Below are 26,259 nucleotides of genomic sequence, written 5' to 3'. Positions count from 1 at the left end.
GAACTTCATACCACCAAGCCCTCTGCTTCTCAAGACTTTATGGCCTGTCTGTAGAGAGCTAACTGCTTTGTGGTTAGAGTAACAACTTGCTATTTGGCTTGGAATTCACAAAAACCTCTTGATTTCCTCTAGGAGTTGGACTGATATATAAGACCCACATGAGTACTACTTATAATTTTACCTGGGAACATAAATTCTACAAAGTCTCTATGTGAAGTGTTAAGGTATCTTCAGTTTGGAGGTATACCTAGCATACTTGACAGCCCATTTTTAATATATCCTCTCTAGTACAGAAGTAGTAATAATCATGGAATGGAATAAATGGCAAAAATCACTAGAGAAGTAATGCAATTTTAAAAAAGTTTATTGAAATTTTACATAAACATACTTAATTCGAGGGTGGGGAGATTTGGGAGAATAGCATTGAAACATGTATAATATCATGTATGAAACGAGTCGCCAGTCCAGGTTCGATGCATGGTACTGGATGCTTGGGGCTGGTGCACTGGGATGACCCAGAGGGAGGGGAGGGGAGGGAGGAGGGAGGAGGGTTCAGGATGGGGAACTCGGGTATACCTGTGGTGGATTCATTTCGATATTTGGCAAAACTAATACAATATTGTAAAGTTTAAAAATAAAATTAAAAAAAAAAAGAAAAGAAAACAAATAAATGCTATAGTACAAAAAAGTGACCTGTAGTACTTTTAAATTACATAAATTTGTTTCTAAAAAACACAAAATACCTACATATGGGTTGTTCATAGTAACTGATCATAAAATTACAAGTTATTTTTCTAGTCTTCTGTCAATTAAAAATTTTTAATACATAGATTCCTACAAGTTATACAGAAAGATAGCATGACTTCTTTTTCCATTTTTATAATCATTATGTTATTAACATCATTAATGGAGCCATGGGTAGTGCCACCAGCCAATGTAGGAAACACAAGAGATGTAGGTTCAATCCCTGGGTTGGGAAGATCCCCTGGAGGAGGAAGTGGCAACCCACCCCAGTACTATTTCCTGAAAAATCCCATGGAAGGAGGAGCCTGGACAGCTACAGTCCATGGGCTTGCAAAGTCAGGCAGGACGGAGTGGCTGAGCATGCAACAACGCAGGTAGTGCCATGGAGACATAACCTGCACAGAGACAAGCCCTAATGATTCCAAACTGCTTTGAACTTATTCTCAGCACAAATTGTGTGTGATTGGTTCCATGTGTGTAAAAGGGCAACTGCTTAACTAAAAAAAACCTGAATTAATATTCATATAAAATATAGGGTTTATTAAAAGGTAACCAAATGTGCTAATTTCTTTTCACATTCTGATTTCCTGAAATGATATTCCATGGTTGTCTCCCATTCATTCTTTGTTCCACTGTAATCTATATTCTGCAAAACCTTCTCGGGTCATAGTTATTCCAAGGTCCATAGGAAGTCATCCTTGGCCCACTTTTGTGCTTCAACAGCATCAGTGCATACTGTTTTCGTACTGCTTTTACAGTGCATTTGACAGGGGGATTTGCTTGTCTCAAGCTTGAGAAAATATGAAATCCTAGAATATATTAGAAATGACACATCCAATTCTGAGCCTTCAGGACTCAGTTCAGGGCTTGTTTGTGAGGGTCACTAAGTAAACATTTGTGGAAGAAGGAAAGAAGGGAGGGAGTTTTACCATTATTTTGAATAACTTACTTGTAAGTTCAGAGTAGGGGCAAGAGGACCAGAGTTAAAATGAAGTGCATGTATGTTAGCTATATTGTCAGGATTGTAGAGCATGTCGGAGAAGGCAATGGCACCCGACTCCAGTACTCTTGCCTGGAAAATCCCATGGATGGAGGAGCCTGGTAGGCTGCAGTCATGGGGTCTCCAGGAATCGGACACGACTGAGTGACTTCACTTTCACTTTTCACTTTCATGCATTGGAGAAGGAAATTGCAACCCACTCCAGTGTTCTTGCCTGGAGAATCCCAGGGATGGGGGAGCCTGGTGGGCTGCTGTCTCTGGGATCACACAGAGTTGGACACGACTGAAGCAATTTAGCAGCAGCAGGATAGAGCACATAAGATTTGTTAATATGGCAAGCAAATTATTTTTGCATATATCAAAATTCTCCATAATGTTCAAATTATTACAGGTGTAATCAATATTCTGAAATTCTTCATGGCTGTACTTAACTCAGTATAAAACATAATAAAGAGCTCACTTCATGTTAAGCACTCTGGTAGATACTGAGAATACTAACAGGACTAATATATTTTATCTGACCTTAATATGTAAGTTTACTTGTTAGGAATAAAACACAAAAAAATTAAAGTTAACTATGATGATGGTGATAGCTAATGTCCATGTACCACTCACCATTCTTCAGCCCTAAGGGCTTCTTTTGCATTTCCTCACTCATTTTTTCTAACAGCCTATGAAGTAGGTGGTAACATTATTACCATGTCACAGGTGAGGAACCAGACACAAAGAGAGAACAAGTAATTTGCCAAAGGGCATACGGAGAGTAATTGGTGGAGTTGGTATTGTATCCAGGAATAGTATGACAATTTTAGATATTTTTAAGACCTTGCAGTCTTAGCACAGAGCATAATTACCTATGACCTTCATTTTAACCCAAAAGATGTGATATGGTAAGAGAGAATACAGGCAATCATTCGGGTTCTAAGACACAGCTAGGTGCAAACTCCCCTCAGGTCCTTATTCACACACACGAGCTTTGCCCCCACATTGTGCCACCAAGAGCTTTGTAATAAATTTGGCTTTGGGAAAGTTTAATGTAGAAGTTGCTGGCACGGTATGTTATACCCTTTAGTTACTAGTCTTACTAGGACTTCCCTGGTGGCTCAGACGGTAAAGCGTCCTGGGGAATGGCAACCCACTCCAGTATTCTAGCCTGGAAAATCCCATGGATGGAGGAGCCTGATAGGCTATAGTCCATGGGGTCACAAAGAGTAGGACATGACTGAGCCACTTCATTTCACTTTAGTTACTAGTCAAACCTGGCTGTCAAACAGGTTATGAGCTGTGAAAAGCATCAGTAAGCAAACTGATTCTGGAGGTAGCTTGGGGAATCCTGACTTAAACAGCACATCATAAATCCTACTTTTTTAAATTGGTGGTGGTGGCAGTGGTGTAGCCGCTAAGTCATATCTGACTCTTGCGACCCCATGGACTGTAGCTTGCCAGGCTCCTGTCTATGGGGATTCTCCAGGCAAGAATACTGGAGTGGGTTGCCATTTTCCTTCTCCATTTTAAATTGGAGTATAGTTTTACACTGCTGTGTCAGTTTCTATCGTACAGCAAAGTGAATCAGCCATATATATCCCTTCTAGTAAAACTCTATCAGCCTGTTTCAAAAGTCAGTGATTATAATTTTACAATGTGGTCTGTAGGTGAAGGCCAGGAGAGATTTGTAGTTTTATTCAGGACCAGATACACAAAGGGATCTGGTTGGTAATTCCAATGTACAGCTTTCTTGTCCTAGATAACTTCAAGATCCTTGGAGAAAGTGTTAAAAGTAGTCTCAGCCCAGAAAAACTTGCTCTCATTTAAGCATCCTTTTTTGTTCCACCTTTGTAGGACAGTCTAGAATTGGTTGAGTAGGGTTATGTTCTTTATTGTTCTCAGGACCAATGCTTGGCATCACCACTGACCTTCCCTCTTCTCAAGAGGAAAACTCTAGAGGCAATGTTTCCTAATATTTTACAGATGTACTAATTTTGGTGTGTCAAAATAACAGATGTCAGGGAAACTTCTTGGCTTTTTTCTTAATCTCATAAGCTTGCATGGGTGTCTAACAGCAGGCCTGATTCTGGTGATGAGCACCAAGGAGAAGACCTAAATAGACTTTGAGAACTTAATGGTATACTAGTAAAATTACTGTAAACAGTAGTCTGTTTCCAAAGTGGTCTTATTCATACTCTATTATATTATATGTTACCATGGAAATATATGTATGATATATTTACATAAGCTAATTAACCACAGATAATATACATTGTATATATGATTCATGGGTGAAGAATACATATATAATGCATATAATATGTGTGATTAATTAGCTTGTCAGAAATATGAGTTATCAAAATAAGTTATTTTTGTACTGACTTCTAAAATCCTTGCTTTTGTTATTCTTAATTCTTTAAAAAGTTCAAGGAAACTAATTTCTATCAAGATAAATTTAAAAATCCTAATAATTTTAGTAAACAGTATAGGTTACTGTCAAGCATTCACAAGTATTCTGTTAAGGAGAAAAGGAATATGGGTATGGATTTTAGCTTAATTTTTTAAATAAAATTTTTTAAATTGAGAATACTATTTTTAGATTGGAGTATAATTGCTTTACAGTATGGTTTTAGCTTTTGCTACATGAAGTGAATCAGCTCTATGTATACATATATCTCCTTCCTCTTGAAGCGTCTCACCCCACCCTTATTTCACCCCTCTAGGTCATCACAGAGCACGCAGCTGAGCCCCTTGTGTTACACACCTATACTCACCTGTAGTGGTTTGGATGCACCTAGAGTCTGTCATACAGAATGAAGTGAGTCAGAAAGAGTACAACAAATGTATTAAAGCATATATGTGGGATCTAGAGAAGTGGTGCTGATGAACCTTTTGCAGGGCGGGAATGAGATGCAGACATAGAGAAGGGACAGTGGGGGAAGGGGCACAGGAGCCGTGCGGGGAGGGGAGGGTGAAATGAATTGGGATAGTAGCACTGACATACGTATACCTTGTATACTTATAAAAAGATAGCTCGTGAGGAACATACTCTTTTTAAATGCTCAAAGACAAAATTTTTATTAATTCCAGTGTAATGGATATACCTTATACATATTTTTCCTTTAATTCACACCTCTAGATCTTTATGTTTTTTTATAGAACAGAATGAGTACATTATAGCCATCATAGTTTGTGTACACATCCTTTGCTCTCAAGTGCCTTCAAACTGCTAATTTCAGAGCACTATGCTAAACTCCAATAACCTAAGATAGTTTAAAGTATAATGTAATGTTTATGATAAAATAACATATTTATATACCAGATATTCAATTATTTCAAAAGTGGTTTGAGTTTCTGAGCAAAAAAAAATGACTCCAGTGACCTATTGATATTTTGGTTTCTTGAAATGTTTATTTGTTGTTCAGTCACTCAGTTGTGTCCAACTCTGTGATCCCATGGACTGCAGCACACCAAATCTCCCTGTCTTTTGCCATCTCCCTGAGTTTGCTCAAACTCATGTCCATCGAGTCAGTGATGCCATCCAATCATCTCATCTTCTGTCATCCCCTTCTCCTCCTGCCTTCAATCTTTCCCACCTCAGTGTCTTTTCTAATGAGTCAGGTGTTTTCCAATGAGTCGGCTCTTTGCATTAGGTGGTCAAAGTATTGGAGCTTCAGGTTGATTTCCTTTAGGACTGAATGGTTTGATCTCCTTGCTTTCCAAGGGACTCTCAAGTGTCTTCACTACAGTTCAAAAGCATCAATTCTTTGGTGCTCAGCCTTCTTTATGGTCCAACTCTCACATCTGTATATAACTACTGGAAAAACCATAGATTTGGCTATATACACCTTTGTTGCCAAAGTGATATCTCTGCTTTTTAATATGTTGTCAAGGTTTGTCATAGCTTTTCTTCCAAGGAGCGAGCGTTTTTTAATATCATGGCTGCAGTCACCATCTGCAGTGATTTTGGAGCCCAAGAAAATAAATTCTGTCACTGTTTCCATTGTTTCTCCATCTATTTGCCGTGAAGTGATGGGACCAGATGCCATGAACTTAATTTTTTGAATGTTGAGTTTTAAGCCAGCTATAAAGTGGATTTTGATGGGAAGAAATTGAAAAATTCTGGGCAATCCATATTGCATAAAGTTCTTTTATATTAATCTGTACTATGCTAATTTTCTTACATAATATCTAAAAGTGTAGTGCCATATACTGGATTTTCCAAAAATACTTACCTCCGAATCTTTTTTAAAGAGGAACTTCTTGATGATTCCATGGTCATGGATTGTTCTTTGGGAAATACTGGATTAGAACATTTTAAAGCTTCTGGAAAATGGAACTGAAGCCAGTTTTGGATTAATACCAATTTTTAGTCAAAACATGAAATAATCCCCACATAGACTGCTGAGTTTACTTTATTCATGATGCCTACTTATCTTACAAATAATAAGTTTTAGAGCTTATTCATGTCAAAAATCAGAATACAAGGACAATATTGTTATTTAAAAAATGGAGTATCAGAATTTTATATCAAATTGCTAGAATTTAAAGACTCCTTCTGCTTTTGGCAAATTTTAAGATTTTTTTTGTTTGTTTTGTTTTGATGACCCAATGGTTTTTGAAATATATGAAAGATTCAAAGTTCATATTTTTCTACATATTCAGGGATTTTTTAGTTTGCAGGATCTTTTGAGATTAAGATCTTCCACTTCTTCTGTAAATTTTACATGATATGATCCCATATGAAGGCCAGTAACCTGTTAAAGCACCATTAGAATACTGAAATAGTGGCATGATAAATAGATCTTACACAAATAGCTTTACCTTTTATAATGTGGATTTTTCTAAGGAAATAGATACCTGTACTGCCTACTGAATAGGGTTGTCAGAAAATCAAAATGAAAATAATACACTATGTGTAAAAGTCTTTTATAAATTGCAAAGCAGTCTACAAAGACCAGAGAATTCAATAATGATAATGATCATGAGTCCTAATTGTACCTGATGATTTCTGAAAGATATAACAGCTCATAAGCTAACAAAAGCAAAACATTCGTTCAAACACAGATTTGTCAAGGCAAATGTTTACTTCAAAGCATAATTCATTTTGAAAAAATACTAGAAGAGATAAATAAATGTTGATATTGATTTTAAGCACTTTCTAAATATTTAGAGATCAGCTCTTTAAAAAGCTATGGAAGTGAAAATAATTAAGTCTGGTCATTTTTGTTTTGAAGTGGTTAGTTTTTGACTGTTTTTCTTCTTACAACATTGGAAGAGCACACATACCTATGAATATATTTTTTTAAAGTTACTGTGTTGTTCAAGGGAGAGTTATTTTAAGTGAAAGTCTCCGAGACAGTGAAAAAATATACTGAAAGTGCCTCAATGATCAGAATGTTTTCTTCTTGGGAAAGTTATACAGTAGTTTTTAAAGATACAGGTCAGAATGTGTCTTTGCTCTCAATTTTGATTTTTATATACTCCCAGATGCTTCAACAACATTTGGGTCTCTACGGAAATAGTTAAGGAAAGAAAATGTAAACCCAGAAAACATGTAGTTCTTTTTGGTCCCATAGGAAGGCCATACTGTTATTACGTTACTGAATAATATATTTTTAGGTTAACACAAATCACACAGAGATCTAGTTTAAACACAATTAATACATTTTTTAATTAAAAAAAAAGTAAAATGCAATTGTACTTTCTGGTGATAAATTCAAGCAAAAACAAAGGGAAAGGCAAAGAAAATTCATCTAATATCCGATTTTATTTTATCTAAAATATTTATAATTACCACTTTGATATAAAATCCTGAGCATGTTGCTCTACCATGTGAGAAGAGATTTTCTTTAGAAAAATGGGATCATGTCATGTATAAACTTTCATAAGCTTTTGGTACTTAATATTTTTTGTGGACATCATAATTGCAGATAATAATATTTCATACTTTCATGGTATTCCATTGAAATTAATATCATAATTTTTAGCCTGTTACAATTATATGACTTTTTTTTTAGTTTTTTTTTTCCTAGTGTAAAACCTATGATGACAAAATATTTTAAATTAACATTTAAATATTAACATTAGACAATTGTTTATTAAGATTCAATTAGATATGCAATTGTTATACTTAATCAAAACAGCACTCCTAAAATTTTATACATATGGCTAGATCTCCTTTGGAAAAATGGCCATTTTCTCAACAAAATTATATGAAAATGCCCTTTCCCCATATTCTTATTATGATCAAGGTGTTAACAAATGTGTTTTTCCCTTACCCAATCTGATGGGTAAAATGTGATGTCACATTATTTCAGTCTGTATTTACATATTAGTAATGAGGTCAAGGCTTCCCTAATAGCACAGTTGGTGAATAATCCACATGCAATGCAGGAGACCTTGGTTATCTTCCTGGGTTGGGAAGATCCACTGGAGAAGGGATAGGCTACCCACTCCACTATTCTTGGCCTTCCCTTGTGGCTCAGCTGGTAAAGAATCTGCCCGGAATGTGGGAGACCTGGGTTGGGTCCCTGGGTTGGGACCCTCTGTTGGGAAGATCCCCTGGAGAAGGGAACGGCTAACCAATCCAGTATTCTGGCCTGGAGAATGCCCCTGTAGAGTCCATGGGGTTGCAAAGAATCCGACATGACTGAGTGACTTTCGCAATGAGGTCAAACATTTTTCCATATCTATATTGGCCTTTGATTTTCCCTTTGTGCAATTTGCTGATTTTTCTTTCTCCCTTTTGCATATAATTTGCTCATAACTTTTAAATTAGTATTAACACTTTATTTTAAAGATACTTTCTCATTTATCTGTATTTTTCTATTCTTGTAGATAATTGTCTTTGTGTGTGATGCATCATTACAAGTAAATACCTGTTTTTTCCCAATGTATTTTATTGAAGTATATTGAAGTACTGATTTACAATATTGTGTTAATTTCTACTGTATAGCAAAGTGATTCAGTTATACATATATATACATTCTGTTTCATATTCTTTTCCATTATTATTTACCACAGAATATTGAATTTAGTTCCTTGTACTGTGCAGTATGACTTTGTTGTTTATACATTCTCTATCTAATGGTTTGCATCTGCTAATCCCAAACTCCCAATCCATCCATCCTCTAACCCCTACCTTTTTGGCAATCACCAGTCTGTTCTCTGTGAGTCAGTTTCTCTTTCATAGATGTTTATTTTGTCGTATTTTAGATTCTATGTATAAGTGATATCATATGACATTTGTCTTTCTCTCTTTGACTTATTTTACTTAGTATAATAATCTCTAGGACCAACCATGTTATTGAAAATGGCATTATTTCATTCTTTTTATGGCTGAGTAATATTCCAATGTATATATATACCACATCTTTACCTATTCATCTGTTGAGGGACACTTAGGTGTTTCCATGTCTTGGCTATTATAAATATCTCTTATACTCTGAAAATGAGAGCGGAGCTTATGGGCATGAGATCTAGGCCTTCCAATAACAGCCTGACCCACTGATGTGAGATCTTCATAAGCATGCCTTATCTGTGGCTCTTTAATGGTTGGTCTCAGATAAGAGCAGTCATGCCCATGTTTAGCTGAGGGTTTCCTCCTATCCTCCTTACATCAGAGTTCATTGTGATGCTTGCTCCACAGCCACTTTTTGCTCCCTCTGCAATCCTATTATTTCCGGGGCAGACCTAGAAACCTGCATTTAGTTGCTAGGTGTTTCTTACATATGGTCAATTTTGAGACCCCTGATTTCATTAATACTTGAACATTCAGTTCAGTTCAGTTCAGTTCAGTTACTCAGTCGTGTCCAACTCTTTGCAACCCCATGAATCACAACACGCCAGGCCTCCCTGTCTATCACCAACTCCCGGAGTTCACTCAAACTCATGTCCATCGAGTTGGTGATGCCATCCAGCCATCTCATCCTCTGTCGTCCCCTTCTCCTCCTGCCCCCAATCCGTCCCAGCATCAGAGTCTTTTCCAATGAGTCAACTCTTCGCATGAGGTGGCCAAAATACTGGAGTTTCAGCTTTAGCATCATTCCTTCCAAAGAACACCCAGGACTGATCTCCTTTAGAATGGACTGGTTGGATCTCCTTGCAGTCCCAGGGACTCGCAAGAGTCTTCTCCAACACCACAGTTCAAAAGCATCAATTCTTCGGTGCTCAGCTTTCTTCACAGTCCAACTCTCACATCCATACATGACCACTGGAAAAACCATAGCCTTGACTAGACGGACCTTTGTTGGCAAAGTAATGTCTCTGCTTTTGAATATGCTGTCTAGGTTGGTCATAACTTTTCTTTAATTCCTGTGTATATTCAGGACATCATTATAAAAAAAGATATTCGTGTTATTTTTTTATCTTTTATCTTACATTTTCAATACTTTAAGAAGCTTAGTAGCTCAGTAAGTGATATCATTTTGTTAGATGAGAACTGCATATAACCTTTTTTTCCTTTGGTCACTATGACTTCCACTTAGTCCAAAGTTAAAATTAATGCTCAGTTTAGAAATATTCCATTGATTTACATTTCTGGTATAATTATCTATACCAGAAATATATTACATGACATTATAGCCTTTAACCTTATCATAATTCTTCTATTGCATTTCTGTCATTTATTATAAACTACCACAAATCATTTGGAAACTAGGAAGGAAAAATAATAAATGTGTATTCAAGTAAGCTAATGTAACAACAGTAGAATGTGATCTTCTCTTGCTAGCTGCACTTAAGGCCTCCAAGGCTGAGAATAATATAGTAAATGCCAGATTATTATGTACATAATAACTAAAAATTTTGAGTCCTTATTACATTTGAGTAACTGTACTAACACCTTTATGTTTATTGATCCTCTACCCTATTGGGTTGTGTGTGTGTGTGTTAGTTGCTCAGTCATGCCTGACTCTTTGCGACCCCATAGACTATAGGCCCGCCAGGCTCCTCTGTCCATGGAATTCTCCAGGCAAGAATACTGGAGTGAGTTGCCATTTCCTTCTCTTGGGTTAGGTAAAATGCTACTACCTATTAGTATCTCCATTCACATATTAGGATATCAGGCATGAGGAGTTTAAGAACTTCATTAAGTTTATTTAGCAGGTTGATGGCAGAGCCAGGGTTTGTACCCAGATTGCCTGGCTCCAGAACAATGCTCTTAGCTACCAAACCAGACTAGCTCCCTTCTATCCTGAGGGATAATGAAATCAATGGCATCAGCCTGCAAAGAAAAAAGATGAATTTGGCAAGATGTAGAGGTTCCTACCACTAACAGTGAGAATGTATTTGAAGAAAAGTCATTATTCTCTTCATCCCCTCCTGGAAAAACTGTGTATTCTTCCCCTCTCCCCTTAAATAAGAAAGAGGTTTCAAGGGAACCTTTTGGAGACTTTATTATAGTGATTAGTGTTGATCCTTAACAAGAGAACTTACCAACTAAAATGGTTTGTCTGGCCATAGAGTAAAAGTAGGTGAGGGGGCCTTTATACCTGGGACAACATGAGGGACTTAACCTTGGGAAGATGTAGGTAGTCCATCTGCCACTGTGAAGGGACATATCCCAGGAGGTTGACCAAAGCAGAAAGACCTGGGAGAGCAGTGAGCAGCCAAAGTAGAACAAAGCAGATTTCTGGGGAAGGCATTGACCACATAAAGGAAATTTCAGTACAGACGACCATGAAAAATGTGTAGCCCACTGCTTGGCACAAAGTAGAATTCAAGAATGGTTGTATTTTCCCTTTAGAAATAGGGCGTTTTCTGACTGAAGAAACACATTTGAGAAAAGTTATGTCAAGTTTTCCAGTATTTTAGAAACTTTAGGACTAAGTTTTATGAAATCTTTTTATTAACCCAAACTATTAAAAAACTCATAGTTTTGAAGAACTGTTTCATCAACTACTCTTAAGCTGACTCATTTCTATTTTCCATTTTGTTTTTGTTGGCCAAAGGGCTTGTTTGGGTTTTTCTGTACCACATTAGGAAAAAACAAATTTCTTGGCCATCCCAATATATGCAAACACATCTCACAAGCTTCTCCTTCTTTAGATTGTGATGATGGCTTTGGATTCCTGTCTACTGTTCTTACAAAGGTTAGAGGTAAGTTCATATATTTGCAAAGAGCTTTGATTTCAGAGAACATAGAACTAAAATTTAATTTATGCAACACTTTTTAGAGAATTAGGTGAAAGAAACTTAATATCTAAATCTGCTTTGTTCTAATTTAAAAGATAATCACAGTATCTTCACTGTGGGAGGTCTCTCAGTAAACAGGGATTTAAATTTAGCATAATTTATTTGAAAAATAAAAAGGCTGCCAAAATGATCCACACATTAAGTTATTTCAGTTTTACAGGACACATATTAATTAGTGAGAGTAATAAAATATTGCCAGCCTCAATAGGCAGCCGTCATCACTACTGAGACCCAGACAAGATGAAAAGATCCATTATACATAACATGGACAAATGTTGATTAAAGGGTAGACTTCAGAACTGCCCTAGCTGTGTCTGAAGGTTGTAATCACAGAGGACTTGGGGAGAAAATGCTCAGAAAATAGCAAAAGCTGCAAGGAAGAGTCATCTGATGAAGGGGAAAGGATGGGAAAATTTAAAGGAAAATGTCAGAGGAAATTGCTTGGTAAGAGCTCTACTTACGTATGACTCTTAAGAAAATTGTCTTCTTAGGAAATTGTAAGTTCTCAAAATGTCTTAAATAAGAAATGGACGTAACTAAGCATCCTATACATCAAGCTTAGTATTTTCAGACTGTAGAGAAATTATTTCTACATAGCACCCCATTCTTCAGAGAAAGACTCAGGATTTGCCTGAGTTTGGGCTGTAAAGTAGTTTCAGAGAGACACTTAATTCCCATTCAATTGGGTAACACAAAAATTGAGATAAGACCTCATCAACATTTACTTGAGTGATATCATATATGAATAATTACACAATTTTGAATGAGATAATCTAGTACAGTACTATATAGGTAAGGTGATATTGTATATATGTATTGAGTATTTGTTAAAATGAACTCAATACTGTACCCTGGATGGGGAGGATAAAGGAACCCTAAAATGAAAGTTGCACAGTCATGTCTGACTCTGCGATCCCATGGACTATACAGTCCATGGAATTCTCCAGGCTAGAATTCTGGAGTGGGTAGCCTTTCCCTTCTCTAGGGGATCTTCCCAACCCAGGGATCGAACCCAGGTCTCCCACATTGCAGGCAGATGCTTTAGCAGCTGAGCCACCAGGGAAGCCCAAGAATACCGGAATGGGTAGCCTATCCCTTCTCCAGGGAATCTTCCTGACCCAGGAACTAAATTGGGCTCTCCTGCATTAAAGGCAGATTCTTTACCAGCTGAGCTACCAAGGAAGCCCTAAAGAACTCCTAGCTTTCTACTTACCCGAAGGCTCTTAGGGAGAAAAAAAGCAACATACATGAGAAAAATTAAAAATATATATATAATGTATTGTGCAATTAAGTACTGTGTTATAGAACATAGGATTATGACACTTCAGAAAAAAATTAATGCAAAGAGACTGAAAGGATGTTCTGGAAAAGGAAGAACTTGAACTGGAGCTTGGAAAATGTATGAGCGACAAAAATTCAGAGATTGAAAGGAAGGATATTTCAAGAAAGAAAGATAGCAGCCAAAAAGTTCAAGAAAAGGAGAGGCAAGGAGATTGAACTAGGGAACCAGTGTAGCATAGTAACTAAGAACAGCCTCTGGAGCCAGGTTTATCTGGATTTGAGTCCCAACAGGTGTAACCTTAGACATTATGTGGTCATTCTATGTCATATTTTGCTTGTCAGTAAAATAGCACTTCCATTTTAAGGGATTATTTTGAGCACTAATGGGTTTATATATGTAAAACACTTATATTAGGACTATCAAGAAAACAATCAACAAATGTTAGTTATTACTTTTGTTATTGTTGTTGTGCACTGTTATAATATGTGATTTTCATGGCTACAGCGAAACTGAAATATATAACAACAGGAAATACCCCTTGTTACAGTCTGGTGGACTCTGTGCTCAATAGTTTGCCTGCATTTTCTCTTGTATTCCCAGCCACCACCTCCTGGATAAGGAAGCACAATTCTTCTCACTTTACAGATAAAGGGTCTAATAATTAGAGAAGCATTTTTTTTTCCTCAAAAATTCTGTAGCTAATAGAGCACAGCCAAGAGTTTGAACTCAGATCTTTTGGTCTTCACCCTGATGTTTTCAATTAATGCATTGCTAAGTTGCTCCAGTCGTGTCCGACTCTATGCGACCCCATAGATTTCGGCCCACCAGGCTCCCCCGTGCCTGGGATTCTCCAGGCAAGAGCATTGGAGTGGGTTGCCATTTCCTTCTCCAGTGCATGAAAGTGAAAAGTGAAAGGGAAGTCGCTCAGTCATGTCGGACTCTTAGCGACCCCATGGACTGCAGCCTACCAGGCTCCTCCGCTCATGGGATTTTCCAGGCAAGAGTACTGGAGTGGGTTGCCACTGCCTTCTCCGAATTAATGCATTACCTTGCTTTAACTTAAATCTTAGAGAGCACTGAGATTTTGGCAAGGGATCAGACAGAAGTGTGCTAGATGAATTCAGTGCAGAAAAGAGTCCAAACTCAAGAACACCAGCCAGGTAGCCACTGGTGTCAGTGGCAGTACTCTAGGTAAGGTGAGGTGAATGAACCAAGATGGTGTCACTGAGGGAGACCTCCCTGGTGGCTCATATGGTAAAGCGTCTGTCTATAATGTGGGAGACCTGGGTTCGATCCCTGGGTCGGGAAGATCTCCTGGAGAAGGAAATGGCAACCCACTCCAGTACTCTTGCCTAGAAAATCCCATGGACGGAAGAGCCTGGTGTCACTGAGACTGAGAAAGCAGAACCAGGGCACTAGATTCCCTCAGCAGGAAAGAAAGTGGATAGGATGTTTTTCTGGGATTTGAACATAAGAGATAGTGACTCTTGGTTATGGAGTCCAAAAGACCAGGAGAATGGTGGCTTCTGAAGGGCTGGCATGGAGAGTAGTACCATACCTTCCACATAAGCCCAGAGCTATGGAGCCTGTCATTCATCTCCTTATTTTTTATGATGCTAGCTGGACCCATCCTCCTTGTCTTCATGAGATTTGAAATTAACTCTCCTGTTAACCTGTGTTGCATTTCACTAACCTCTCAGGGGCTCTTGTTGACATGACATTCTCTGAGCTGCTTGCTATACAAAAGTCACTTACAGAAGGACAAAGTATTGTCTGGAAGAGACAGACAATATTAACTCCTCCTCATGCAGTTGAGTTCTCTGTTTTGTAGCCTTAGACCCTTTATGAGCAAGGGGTAGAAATATACATCAGGGCTAATGCACTTCAGCAATATAAGAGGTTTCTACAAGAAAAATGCTGCTAACAGTAAATGTTTTGTATAAAGTAAAGATAAATCATAATAGAGTGGTAATTTGAGTTAATACTATACCTCTCCTTGGGGAACTCCAAGTGCTCAAAAGACACCATCTCATTACTATTTTGAGTACCTCTGAGAAATATGTAAAAAGCATCATTTTCTCCAATTTTTATATAAGGACCTAAGTCACAGGGAATTGTGACTTCTGTGTACTAACTAGTCGCAATAAAGTGACTTGTTAGTACATAGAAGTGGATTATTTATTTCATGGAAAGGATTGTTTCAATGAATTGGTTTAGTGTCTCATGAAATTAGTCGCTCAATTTAAGGGGGAAAAAACACAATTAATGTTCTCTGTAGAAATCAATAAGCCAGAAAAAAACCTTTACCTATTTCAATATGTATTTTGGCAACACTTTGTGGACTTGTTTGAATTTAATAAATAAAACTAAGTATAGAATAATTCTGTGTCTGTTAGAGTAACTAACCATGTAGTTATTTGAAAGTTCTTGGTGAGAAAGACGAAATTTTCAAGAGAAAATGTGTGAAATATGAGGCTTCTGGGCAAATGTGTGACAACAAGAATGGAGCTGCCATTTTCTGGGCTTCATTGTCTCAGGCCAGCTCTGCTCAGTGACAAATTGACATCCCCACCAGAGCATGATCTTTGCACCCAGAAGTGACAATAAAGAATGACAATAAAGAATTCCTTGGAGTTTCTAAGGAAATTGCAGTGACATACGCTAACTCATTTAGGTGTGCTGCTCAATGGAATACCTACTACTCAGTGCTCAGGAGGAGCATCTGCCCTACTGCTCTCTGCACATGGTTCCCACAACTGCCCCCATCACTCCCGCTCACCTCAAGTTTATAGATTCAAGAATCACTCGAGTCAGTTCTGAAAGATTCTAATGCTTGTCATCTTTGGTGGTCTTTTGGGGTAACTTCTGTGTAAAGCAGTTACCGTCATTATGCTTGATCTTTATTCCTAGAGATAATATTTCCTATTTCCTTTGCTATTAATTGTATGTATTGCTAAATATCCTGTTCTCCTGTTAACCCACTTTAACTGCTAATTATAGCCTTCTTTGTGGATGCAGATCTCTGGCTAATTAAAAGGAGGAATGCATTCTCCAGTATACTAGAAAGAACTTGAAGTGACTGGAGCAGAGAGAAAGAGTGTGTGTGTGGTAGGAAATAAAATTAAAAAAATAAATAAATAAATAAAATAAAATTTGTTATTTTTAAACAATTCTATCTCCTTGGCCTTTTTCCTTTAGATACGTAGGTTTAGTTGCTCAGTCGTATTCAACTCTTTGTGACCCCATGGACTGTAGCTGGCCACGCTCCTCTCTCCATGGGATTCTCAGCCAAGAATACTGGAGTGGGTTGCCATTCCCTTCTCCAGGGGATCTACCCAACCCAGGGACTGAACCTGGATCTTCTGCTTTGCAGGCAGACTCTTTACCAACTGAGCCGCCAGGGATGCTATAAGAAGATTAAAAAGAAAGTGTTTATTTCTTGATGGTGATAAAACCATTCAGATTTACTATTTCTTCTGGAGTCAATTTGAATGGATTCTTATAAGAATTTGTTCATTGCTTTTAAGTTTCCATATGTATAAAGTTTTTTCCTTTATGTATATATATCTCAATAGTAGGGAAGCAGTATTTGTATTATAAAACCTACATTGATGATCTGTTAAATCACTCAATATGAACCCTTGTTCTCACCTACAAAATTATTAGAAAACACTAATTGTATTTGGTTATTAATCACTGATTGCTGCTGCTGCTAAGTTGCTTCAGTCGTGTCCGACTCTGTGCGACCCCATAGATGGCGGCCCATCAGGTTCCCCCATCCTGGGATTTTCCAGGCAAGAACACTGTAGTGGGTTGCCATTTCCTTCTCCAATGCATGAAAGTGAAAAGTGAAAGTGAAGTTGCTCAGTCATGTCCGATTCTTTGCAACCCCATGGATGGTAGCCCACCAGGCTCCGAGATCCATGGGATTTTCCAGGCAAGAGTACTGGAGTGAGCTGCCATTGCCTTCTCCGTAATTACTGATTAGAAAACAATAATTTTATTTGGCAATTATAAAGTTAATGAGGACTTAATTGAAATGCTTATCACCTTTCTTTTTCATGTCTGACCTCCAGTTGAAATCTACAAGTGTTAAACCCTAAGTTATTTTTTCTGATTCAAAAAACCTGAGAAAGTTGGACATTCTCTGGTACATATTTACATGAGATATGAAGCCATATGTAAGCCAAGAAAGTAGCTTACATATTCATTGCTCTTGGATATTTTCCAAATGTTGCAAAAACTTTCTGTGCAACTGTCTTTTCTCTAAGCCAGTGGTGCCTCTGTTCCTCCTTTAGTCCACCTAAGCAGCTCTTTAGAGTCACATTTTCTTCTGCTTGTATCAGAGTTTAATTTGATTTGCCACATTTTGACTTTGAAAAGGTATAGCTGAATAACATTTGCTTTATCTCATGTAGCTATTTCCCATCAGGACTCCTATCATAAAGGTCTTTGTTAGCTGTAAATTCTTTAACTGTACAAGCCATTAGATATGTTGATATTCTCATATCTTCCTTGTACTTTCACAGACCCCATGTGATGCACAGGGAGAGTATTCAGATGAAGGCTTTTTCTGAGCTCATTGTTATCTTACTCCTACTATCAGACTTGATTTTAATATTTTTAACATATTTTTGTTCTGAAAAATAGTATTACAAATCTATATACTTTTGACATCTTTCTACATATTCTTGTCTGACAGGTAACACGAACGTGCCTCTTACCACCTTACATGTGTTTACCCCTAGAGAGAAGACAAGATTGGTGACTTAGATGTTCTAAAATACATTTGAAACTGGCATAAATTAACAGAATGTGAAGCTATCATTTAGCTTAATATTCTGTAGTGATAGATTATATAATAGTAAAGAGAAAACTGAGAAATATCAACTGCATTTTTGTATTGGAATTATTTTTTAACTTCGGAAAGTGGTTTTAAATTTATGAGCTTGGCACTTACTTATGGTGTGCTGATGTCATGTCCTAAAATGATAACAATATAAGCAGCAGATTTTATGTAGAACAAGATGATTTTTTAACATAACTGCTAGGATTCCAAATAATCTTCATTTGTTTTTCCACTTAAGAAGAAATAAACTCAGGCGTTTTGATATTTCCTTTAAGTAAGGGTACTTTGACCTTTTTTGTATTTTGTGTGGCCTGGTTAATATTTTGCTAAAAGAGTACTTAACCACATTTGTTTCACCAGGTAGGAATGGTATTTTCTTCTGTTTGTCTTTATACTATTTTTCATTATGATAAAAAACCACACAGAATAATTTTAACTTTTTAATACCTTTAAATTTTTTGTATAAATTTTAGTCTCTCTGTACCCAAGAGAGATTATGCACTCTAAACTATTATACATTCTTAACCCATTCTTTTTTACTTTATTGTGACTATAACATGATAACTAGCCTCTTAATTTTTAAGTGTACATTAGTGTTGTTGATTATCGGCACAATGGTTATACAGCAGATCTCTAGAATTTACTCATCATACATAACTGAAATTTTATGCCCACTGATTAGTAACTCCCTATTTCCACTTTCCCCTAGCCTCTTTTAATTTGTGTGTGTGTGTGTGTATAAATATATATATATATATATATATATATATTTATTTATTTATTTGTCGGCTCTGGGACTTAGTTGCAGCACACAGGATCTTTGATCTTCTTTGCAGCAACTAAAGCTACTCTAGCCTCTTGAAATCACAATTTCATTCTGATTCTATGAATTTGACTATTTTAGATACCCCATATAATGGGAGGACTTATCTGGTGGCTCAGATGGTAAAGAATCTGTCTGCAGTGCAGGATACCTGGGTTCAGTTCCTGGGTTGGGAAGATCCCCTGGAGAAGGGAATGGCAACCTCAGTACTCTTGCCTGGAGAATTCCCATGGACAGAGGAGCCTGGTGGACTAAAGTCCATGGGGTCACAAAGAGTTGGACATAACTAAGTAATTAACAGTTTCACTTTTATTTCTTCATATGAGGGGAATCAAAGATTTAAATAAAAGTGTTTTTCTTTCTGTGGGCTTATTTCACTTAACATAATATCCTTAAAATTCATTCATGTTGTTGCATATTGCAGAATTCTCTTTTTTTTCTAAGACCCAAGAAGAATATCCAACTGTATATATATATACCATATTTTCTTTATCCATGTATCTGTTGATAGACATTTATGTTGTTTCTGTATCTTAGCTAAAATGAATAATGCTATAATGAGCATGTCAATGCATATATTTATTCAAGATCCTGATTTCAATTATTCTTGATAAATACCCAGAAGTATAATTGCTGGATCATATAATAACTTTTTGAAGAACTTTCATGCTGCTTTCCAGAATGAATGTGCATTTTGCATTCCCACCAACATTGTTCGTGTTTCCATTTCTCCACATCCTCACCAGCACTAGCTGTCTTTTTTTTTTGATACTTGCATGTAATATTTTTGAGGGTACAATTAAGTAACGCTAAGTTCATTCACATTGTTGTACAGTCATTACAACTCATTTCCAAAACTTTATCATCATCATCCCAAACTGAAATGAAAAGTGAAAGTGTTAGTCACTCAGTTGTGTACGACGCTTTGAAACCCATGGACTGTAGCCTGCCAGGCTTCTCTGTCCATGGGAATTCTCCAGGCAAGAATACTGGAGTGGGCTGCCATTCTCTTCTCCAGGGCATCTTCCTAATCCAGGGATCAAACCTAGGTCTCTTGCATTGCAGGCAGATTTTTACTGTCTGAGCGACCAGGGAATCTCGAATCTCAAACTGAAATGATACACCAACAAATAATAATTTCTCATCCACCCTAACTCCAGATTCTGGTAATTACTATTCTATCTTATGTCTGTATCAATTTGACTATGTAGATAGCTCATTTCAGTGAAATCATGCAATATTTGTCATTTTGTCTGACTTCTTTCACTTGTCATGCTTTCAAGGATCATGTGTGTTGTAGCATGTATCAGAATTTAATTCCTTGTTAAGCCTGAATAATATTACTTGTATGTATATATTAATTTTGTTCATTTATTCATAAGTAAACATTTGGGTTGCATCCACCTTTTGGGCTATTGTGAAAAATGAAGCAATGAATATGGTTATACAAATATCTGTTCAAATGTCAGCCTTTAAAACCATCAGATTTTGATTTAAAGAGTGGTTTATACCTTATAAAACAATTAGAACCCTAAAGAAAATAACAAATTCTGATCACTTTGGTATATTAATCAATTCATTCCATAAAAATATACTTATTTCCCACTGTGGGCCAGATCCGCTGTTCCATGTTAGTGAGCAAGTGTGACAAATGCAATGTACTTCCTTGCCTAGGTTACTTGGAATCATTTATTACAATGGATTCTGGTTCAGTGTACTAACCCAGAGGATAAATCCTCTCTCTCTCTCTTTTTTTTTTTTTTTTTTTAATTTTTAGTTAGTTCTGTAAAGCTTAGTTTAGGAAATTAAAAAAAAAAAATCTGTTCCTTAATCTTCTAAATTTAAAGTCACAAAAATTAGACATATTTTCTATTTACTTCCTGAATTCTGTGCTGCATTAGCCATTCTCAAAAAGTTTTTGACATGATACCAAAATGAATTGGGATCTTCAGCATGCTCTGAATCAGTGTCCAAATAAAGAGAACATTGAGGTTCCAAATGACATATAAACTCATTATCTTCCAACAGGGAAGCATTAAACTATCACCCCTTAGACACATTTTTACCATAAGTTCAGTTCAGTTCAGTTGCTCAGTCTTGTCTGACATTTTGCAACCCTATGAATTGCAGCACACCAGGCTTCCTTGTCCATCACCAACTCCTGGAGTTCACTCAAACTCACGTCCATCGAGTCGGTGATGCCATCCAGCCATCTCATCCTCTGTCGTCCCCTTTTCCTCCTGCCCCCAATCCCTCCCAGCATCAGAGACTTTTCCAATGAGTCAACTCTTCACATAGGGGGCCAAAGTACTGGAGTTTAAGCTTTAATATCATTCCTTCCAAAGAACACCCCGGGCTGATCTCCTTTAGAATGGACTGGTTGGATCTCTTTGCAGTCCAAGGGAATCTCCAGAGTCTTCTCCAACACCACAGTGCAAAAGCATCGATTCTTCGGTGCTCAGCTTTCTTCACAGTCCAACTCTCACATCCATACACGACCACTGGAAAAACCATAGCCTTGACTAAACAGACCTTTGCTGGCAAAGTAATGTCTCTGCTTTTCAATATGCTATCTAGGTTGGTCATGACTTTCCTTCCAAGGAGTAAGCATCTTTTAATTTCATGGCTGCAGTCACCATCTGCAGTGATTTTGGAGCCCAGAAAAATAAAGTCTGACACTGTTTCCACTGTTTCCCCATCTATTTCCCATGAAGTGATGGGACCAGATGCCATGATCTTCGTTTTCTTAATGTTGAGCTTTAAGCCAACTTTTTCACTCTCCACTTTCACTTTAATCAAGAGGCTTTTGAGTTCCTCTTCACTTTCTGCCATAAGGGTTGGTGTCATCTGCATATCTGAGGTTATTGATATTTCTCCCAGTAATCTTGATTCCAGCTTGTGCTTCTTCCAGCCCAGCGTTTCTCATGATGTACTCTGTGTGTAAGTTAAATAAGCAGGGTGACAATATACAGCCTTGACGTACTCCTTTTCCTATTTGGAACCAGTCTGTTGTCCCATGTCCAGTTCTAACTGTTGCTTCCTGACCTGCATATAGGTTTCTCAAGAGGCAGGGCAGGTGGTCTGGTATTCCCATCTCTTTCAGAATTTTCCACAGTTTATTGTGATCCACACAGTTAAAGGCTTTGGCATAGTCAATAAAGCAGAAATAGATGTTTTTCTGTAACTCTCTCGCTTTTTCTATGATCCAGCGGATGTTGGCAATTTGATCTGTGGTTCCTCTGCCTTTTCTAAAACCAGCTTGAACATCTGGAAGTTCACGGTTTACATATTGCTGAAGCCTGGCTTGAAGAATTTTGAGCATTACTTTACTAGCGTGTGAGATGAGATAAATATAGATGTTCTATTTTTGCCATTCTATTTTCTATGGTAAAAATAGAACATCTGTAAACATCAGTACATGGTCAAAGATATTGATGGGATCCACTTTTTTGTAAATTTAAACATGACTCAAAAGAAGATAGAAAAAAATCAATGAACATTTATCAATAATGAGACAAAAAAATGACCTTATAACATTAGCCCATTTTGTAGGATGCAATAATGTACCCATGAAACTACAGAATTACTTGTAAATATATTAGGATATGACATTTATCTAAATTAGGGGATAATGAACATGGCAATAGAAACTGCCAATCAAGAATTTCTAGGAGCGCTTGTATTGAAATTATGGGCCTATAAATTGTGTTAAATTTAAAATCCAACAGTGAGCTTAATTGACAATCTGGAGGTAGTTTTCCCATAGATGTCTTGTAGACATATGGAAATAAAGTCATTCAGACATTAACAGACAATAATTTTTTCTTCCTATCATCTTCCATATAAGTATACAGTTCTCAAATTGGTACACCTTAAAATATTTCAGAAGTAATTCCTGCACATGTTTTAAGCTAAGGAAATCAGAATAGCAAAGATAACTAATTGGGACAAACAGGTATTTTGTGGCTCAGATGAACCAGGATAAAATGAACTGTGTGTCAATTAAAAGTGTTAAAGATAAGTCACATCCTGAAAGTGTTGATACATGAACATGTAAAATGTAAAGAAATCCATGACTAAAATGTGATTCTACAAGTAGTCCTAAAAGAAATTTTATCATGTTTTAGGCAGACCATGTATATGCTTCCATCCTCTGACCAATCACCAGCTGAATCTCTAACCCAGACATTGGGGAGCAAAGACCATTTTCATTGGTTTAATTATCAATTATAGAATGATAATGGTTCCATTTCTCATCTTGCACCTGTGTTTGTTTTCCCATTAGCAAATACTAGCAGGTGATATAAAAAATGATCTAATATTCATGAGGGAAAAGGTCAAAATAATTGTCATGTTGAATTAAACAGCATTTTTTTTGGTTCTTGAATGTAGTAACTAACACTTAACATGATTTGCATACATATAATGAGAGGAAATATACCACAGAGTGGAGGTGTTCAGGAGTGTGGCTGACATGAGTTCATATTGCAGCTCTGCTACTTTCAATACCTATCAGCTCAGTTGCTCAGTCGTGTGCGACTCCTTGCCACCCCATGAACTGCAGCACGCCAGGCCTCCCTGTCCATCACCAACTCCTGGAGATCACTCAAACTCATGTCCGTCGAGTCATGATGCCATCCAGCCATCTCATCCTTTGTCGTCCCCTTCTCCTCCTGCCCCCAATCCCTCCCAGCATCAGAGTCTTTTCCAGTGAGTCAACTCTTTGCATGAGGTGGCCAAAGTATTAGAGTTTCAGCTTTAGCATTGGTCCTTCCAAAGAAGGACTGATCTCCTTTAGGATGGACTGGTTGGATCTCCTTGCAGTCCAAGGGACTCTCAAGACTCTTCTCCAACACCACAGTGCAAAAGCATCAATTCTTCGGTGCTCGGCTTTCTTCACAGTCCAACTCTCACATCCATACATGACCACTGGAAAAACCATAGCCTTAGCTAGATGGACTTTTGTTGGCAACGTAATGTCTCTGCTTTTCAATATGCTATCTAGGTTGGTCATAACTTTCCTTCCAAGGACTAAGTGTCTTTTAATTTCATGGCTGTAGTCACCATCTGCAGTGATTTTGGAGCCCAGAAAAGTAAAGTCTGACACTGTTTCCCCATCTATTTCCCATGAAGTGATTTAACCAGATGCCATGATCTTAGTTTTCTGAATGTTGAGCTTTCAGCCAACTTTTTCACTCTCCTCTTTCACTTTCATCAAGAGGCTTTTTAGTTCCTCTTCACTTTCTGCCATAAGGGTGGTGTCATCTGCATATCTGACACTACTGATATTTCTCCTGGCAATCTTGATTCCAGCTTGTGCTTCTTCCAGCCCAGCGTTCCTCATGATGTACTCTGCATATAAGTTAAATAGGCAGAGTGACAATATACAGCCTTCACGTATACCTTTTCATATTCAATACCTATAACCTTGAACAAATCACTTAACCTCTGTAAATTTGCATTTTCCAAGCTTTCAAGTAGGATGTAATGTCTATATCAGAGGATTTTATAAATGGTTAGTTAAACTACTATGTAAAATACATAGCAGGGCACCTCACAGATAGTCCTTTTTCAACAGATTGTTAGTTATTTTACTGATTGATTATAATTCAGTTGTATTAGTTGCTCGTAAAAGTTTTCCCAGCATTCATAGTATAAGTAAACGGTTTCCAGATACTTCTAGCAGACAAACCACAAATATGAGTATAGGAGCAAGAAAGAGAAAAGAAATAGGCAAGATGCTCATTTTCTTGTAAGATTCAATCTTACTTTTACTTTTAACTCTGTCTACTATAAACAAAGAAAAACAAGGATTATATTACTGAAGCAATTCCAAAATAATTTTATCTATTTTATAATATTAGTATCAGTATCTTGCTGAGTAAAATAAAAACTAATTTGGAAATTAAATCAGTATTTTCTCTAAAGAAATCAAAAGAAGTTGATTTACCTACTCACCCCCCTTCCCAACATCTGCTACTGAAATGCAGAAACTCAAGAGGTTTGTGAATAGAACTTTTGATAATCACATAACACAGGCCATTTTGTCAGATAGAAAATACTTAGCAGAATCTAATAAATTATGTGGCATTGACTGCATCTGCTCAGTAGTCCCTTATGTGAACTCACTTCAGTTTTTTTCTATTCTCTGAAGAATATATATATATATATATTTTAAGTTTCACTCCCTTTGTCTCTATTGCTGCCTTTAAAAAAAAGGAACAAGCCAGCCATAAACAATCAAGTCGATGGATACCTATGAGAATTATGTTGCTCTTTCTAAGTCACTCCCAGGGCTTCTTTAGAAACTGAGTTTCTGCCCTGGAGACTTAGGCTGATTTTCTGCTTCTGACTCCTTATCCTGTCACTTAATAGAAGAAGGCACGAGAAGATTACCACTGAGCTGAAATTGAAGTCAGAGCCACTGACCCTACTGCATGAACCTTTCATTTTGTTCCCCGGGATGGGTCATATCTTATTTGTCCATTGTAAAATTTTAGTGTCTTTTCACTGAATTCCCATTCAGTATTTTAAATCAATTTCCCAAGGGCTTCCTAGGAAAACATGTACAAAAGAACAGAATTTGAACTGCCAGTCATGAACTTACCTGTCTTATCTTTGCTAGTGTGATCCATTCTAAAGTTACAAAAGCTTGATCAAGAATTTCAATCATATATATATATAATTATACAAATTGTATACAATTATACAATATATACAAAGTTGTCATTCCATTCAAGGTAATTATAGTTACCTGGTGTTAGCTAGTACTGTTAATAACTTAACAAGGGAATTATTATTTTGTTTCTTTGTAAATAATATGTAGTGAGTGAATATACAGAGGTGGTAATTTTTGTCTTCTCAGCTATTGTAAAAATGGTAAGGCACTTTTCAAATCTTAATGTCAAAATAGTCATTATCTAAAACCTGAGATAAGAGTTTTATCACTTAACATGTAGTGAGAAAAATCCTGAATTCTATCCTGAATTCTATTTTCATTGTAAGTGCTTAATCTTAGAGATTCCATCCTTCTGAAAACTCATGCAATCCCAGCCCAAGGAAGCAAACAGTAGACCCCTTTTTGAAACACATCCTGGCAGGAGCCAAGGGTTTATTCAGGAGTTTTCAACATCATATGAAGTCAGCACTGATGTTTATCTACTAAACACCACTTCAAAACATCCATTGTTGACAACTGGACCAGATTTGGCTCCATTCTGAATGGTCCATATCTGTGCCAGAATGATTATTAAATATTTTGAATATGGTAGGTCACTGTCTCTCTGGAAAACCTGATTCAGTGATTATGCGGTAGGGCCCAGGGAGCTACAAATGTATATGCAAATGCATTCTTATTGAGAAAATCTAGGGAACACAGG

The 26,259-nt window shown here is 37.0% G+C and overlaps 1 protein-coding gene across 11 annotated transcripts in view; it reads left to right on the top strand.

Moving 5' to 3' along the window:
- ZNF804B (zinc finger protein 804B) overlaps window positions 1-26,259 on the top strand; it is a 517,429-nt gene that overhangs the window by 334,464 nt on the left and 156,706 nt on the right. For 2 of the 11 annotated variants that reach the window (XM_086396249.1, XM_086396245.1), the window contains exon 2: window positions 11,780-11,830. The exons of 4 other annotated variants lie outside the window; for them this stretch is intronic. In XM_086396249.1, coding sequence (XP_086252375.1) covers window positions 11,786-11,830 — 45 coding nt within the window. In that variant the 5' untranslated portion in view covers window positions 11,780-11,785. Of the gene's footprint in view, window positions 1-4,452; window positions 4,548-11,779; window positions 11,831-26,259 lie in introns of those variants that run through there. 5 more of the 11 variants (XM_086396250.1, XM_086396243.1, XM_086396248.1 and 2 more) reach the window with 4 other exon arrangements.

This window comes from Bos grunniens, chromosome 4 (genome assembly GCF_055505025.1).
Source record: "Bos grunniens cultivar Pamir isolate PY7600 chromosome 4, Bosgru_T2T1.0, whole genome shotgun sequence".
Lineage (NCBI taxonomy): Eukaryota > Metazoa > Chordata > Mammalia > Artiodactyla > Bovidae > Bos > Bos grunniens.
The sequence above is the reverse complement of the archived record's forward strand: the minus strand, read 5'-3'. Positions and strand labels throughout refer to the sequence as shown.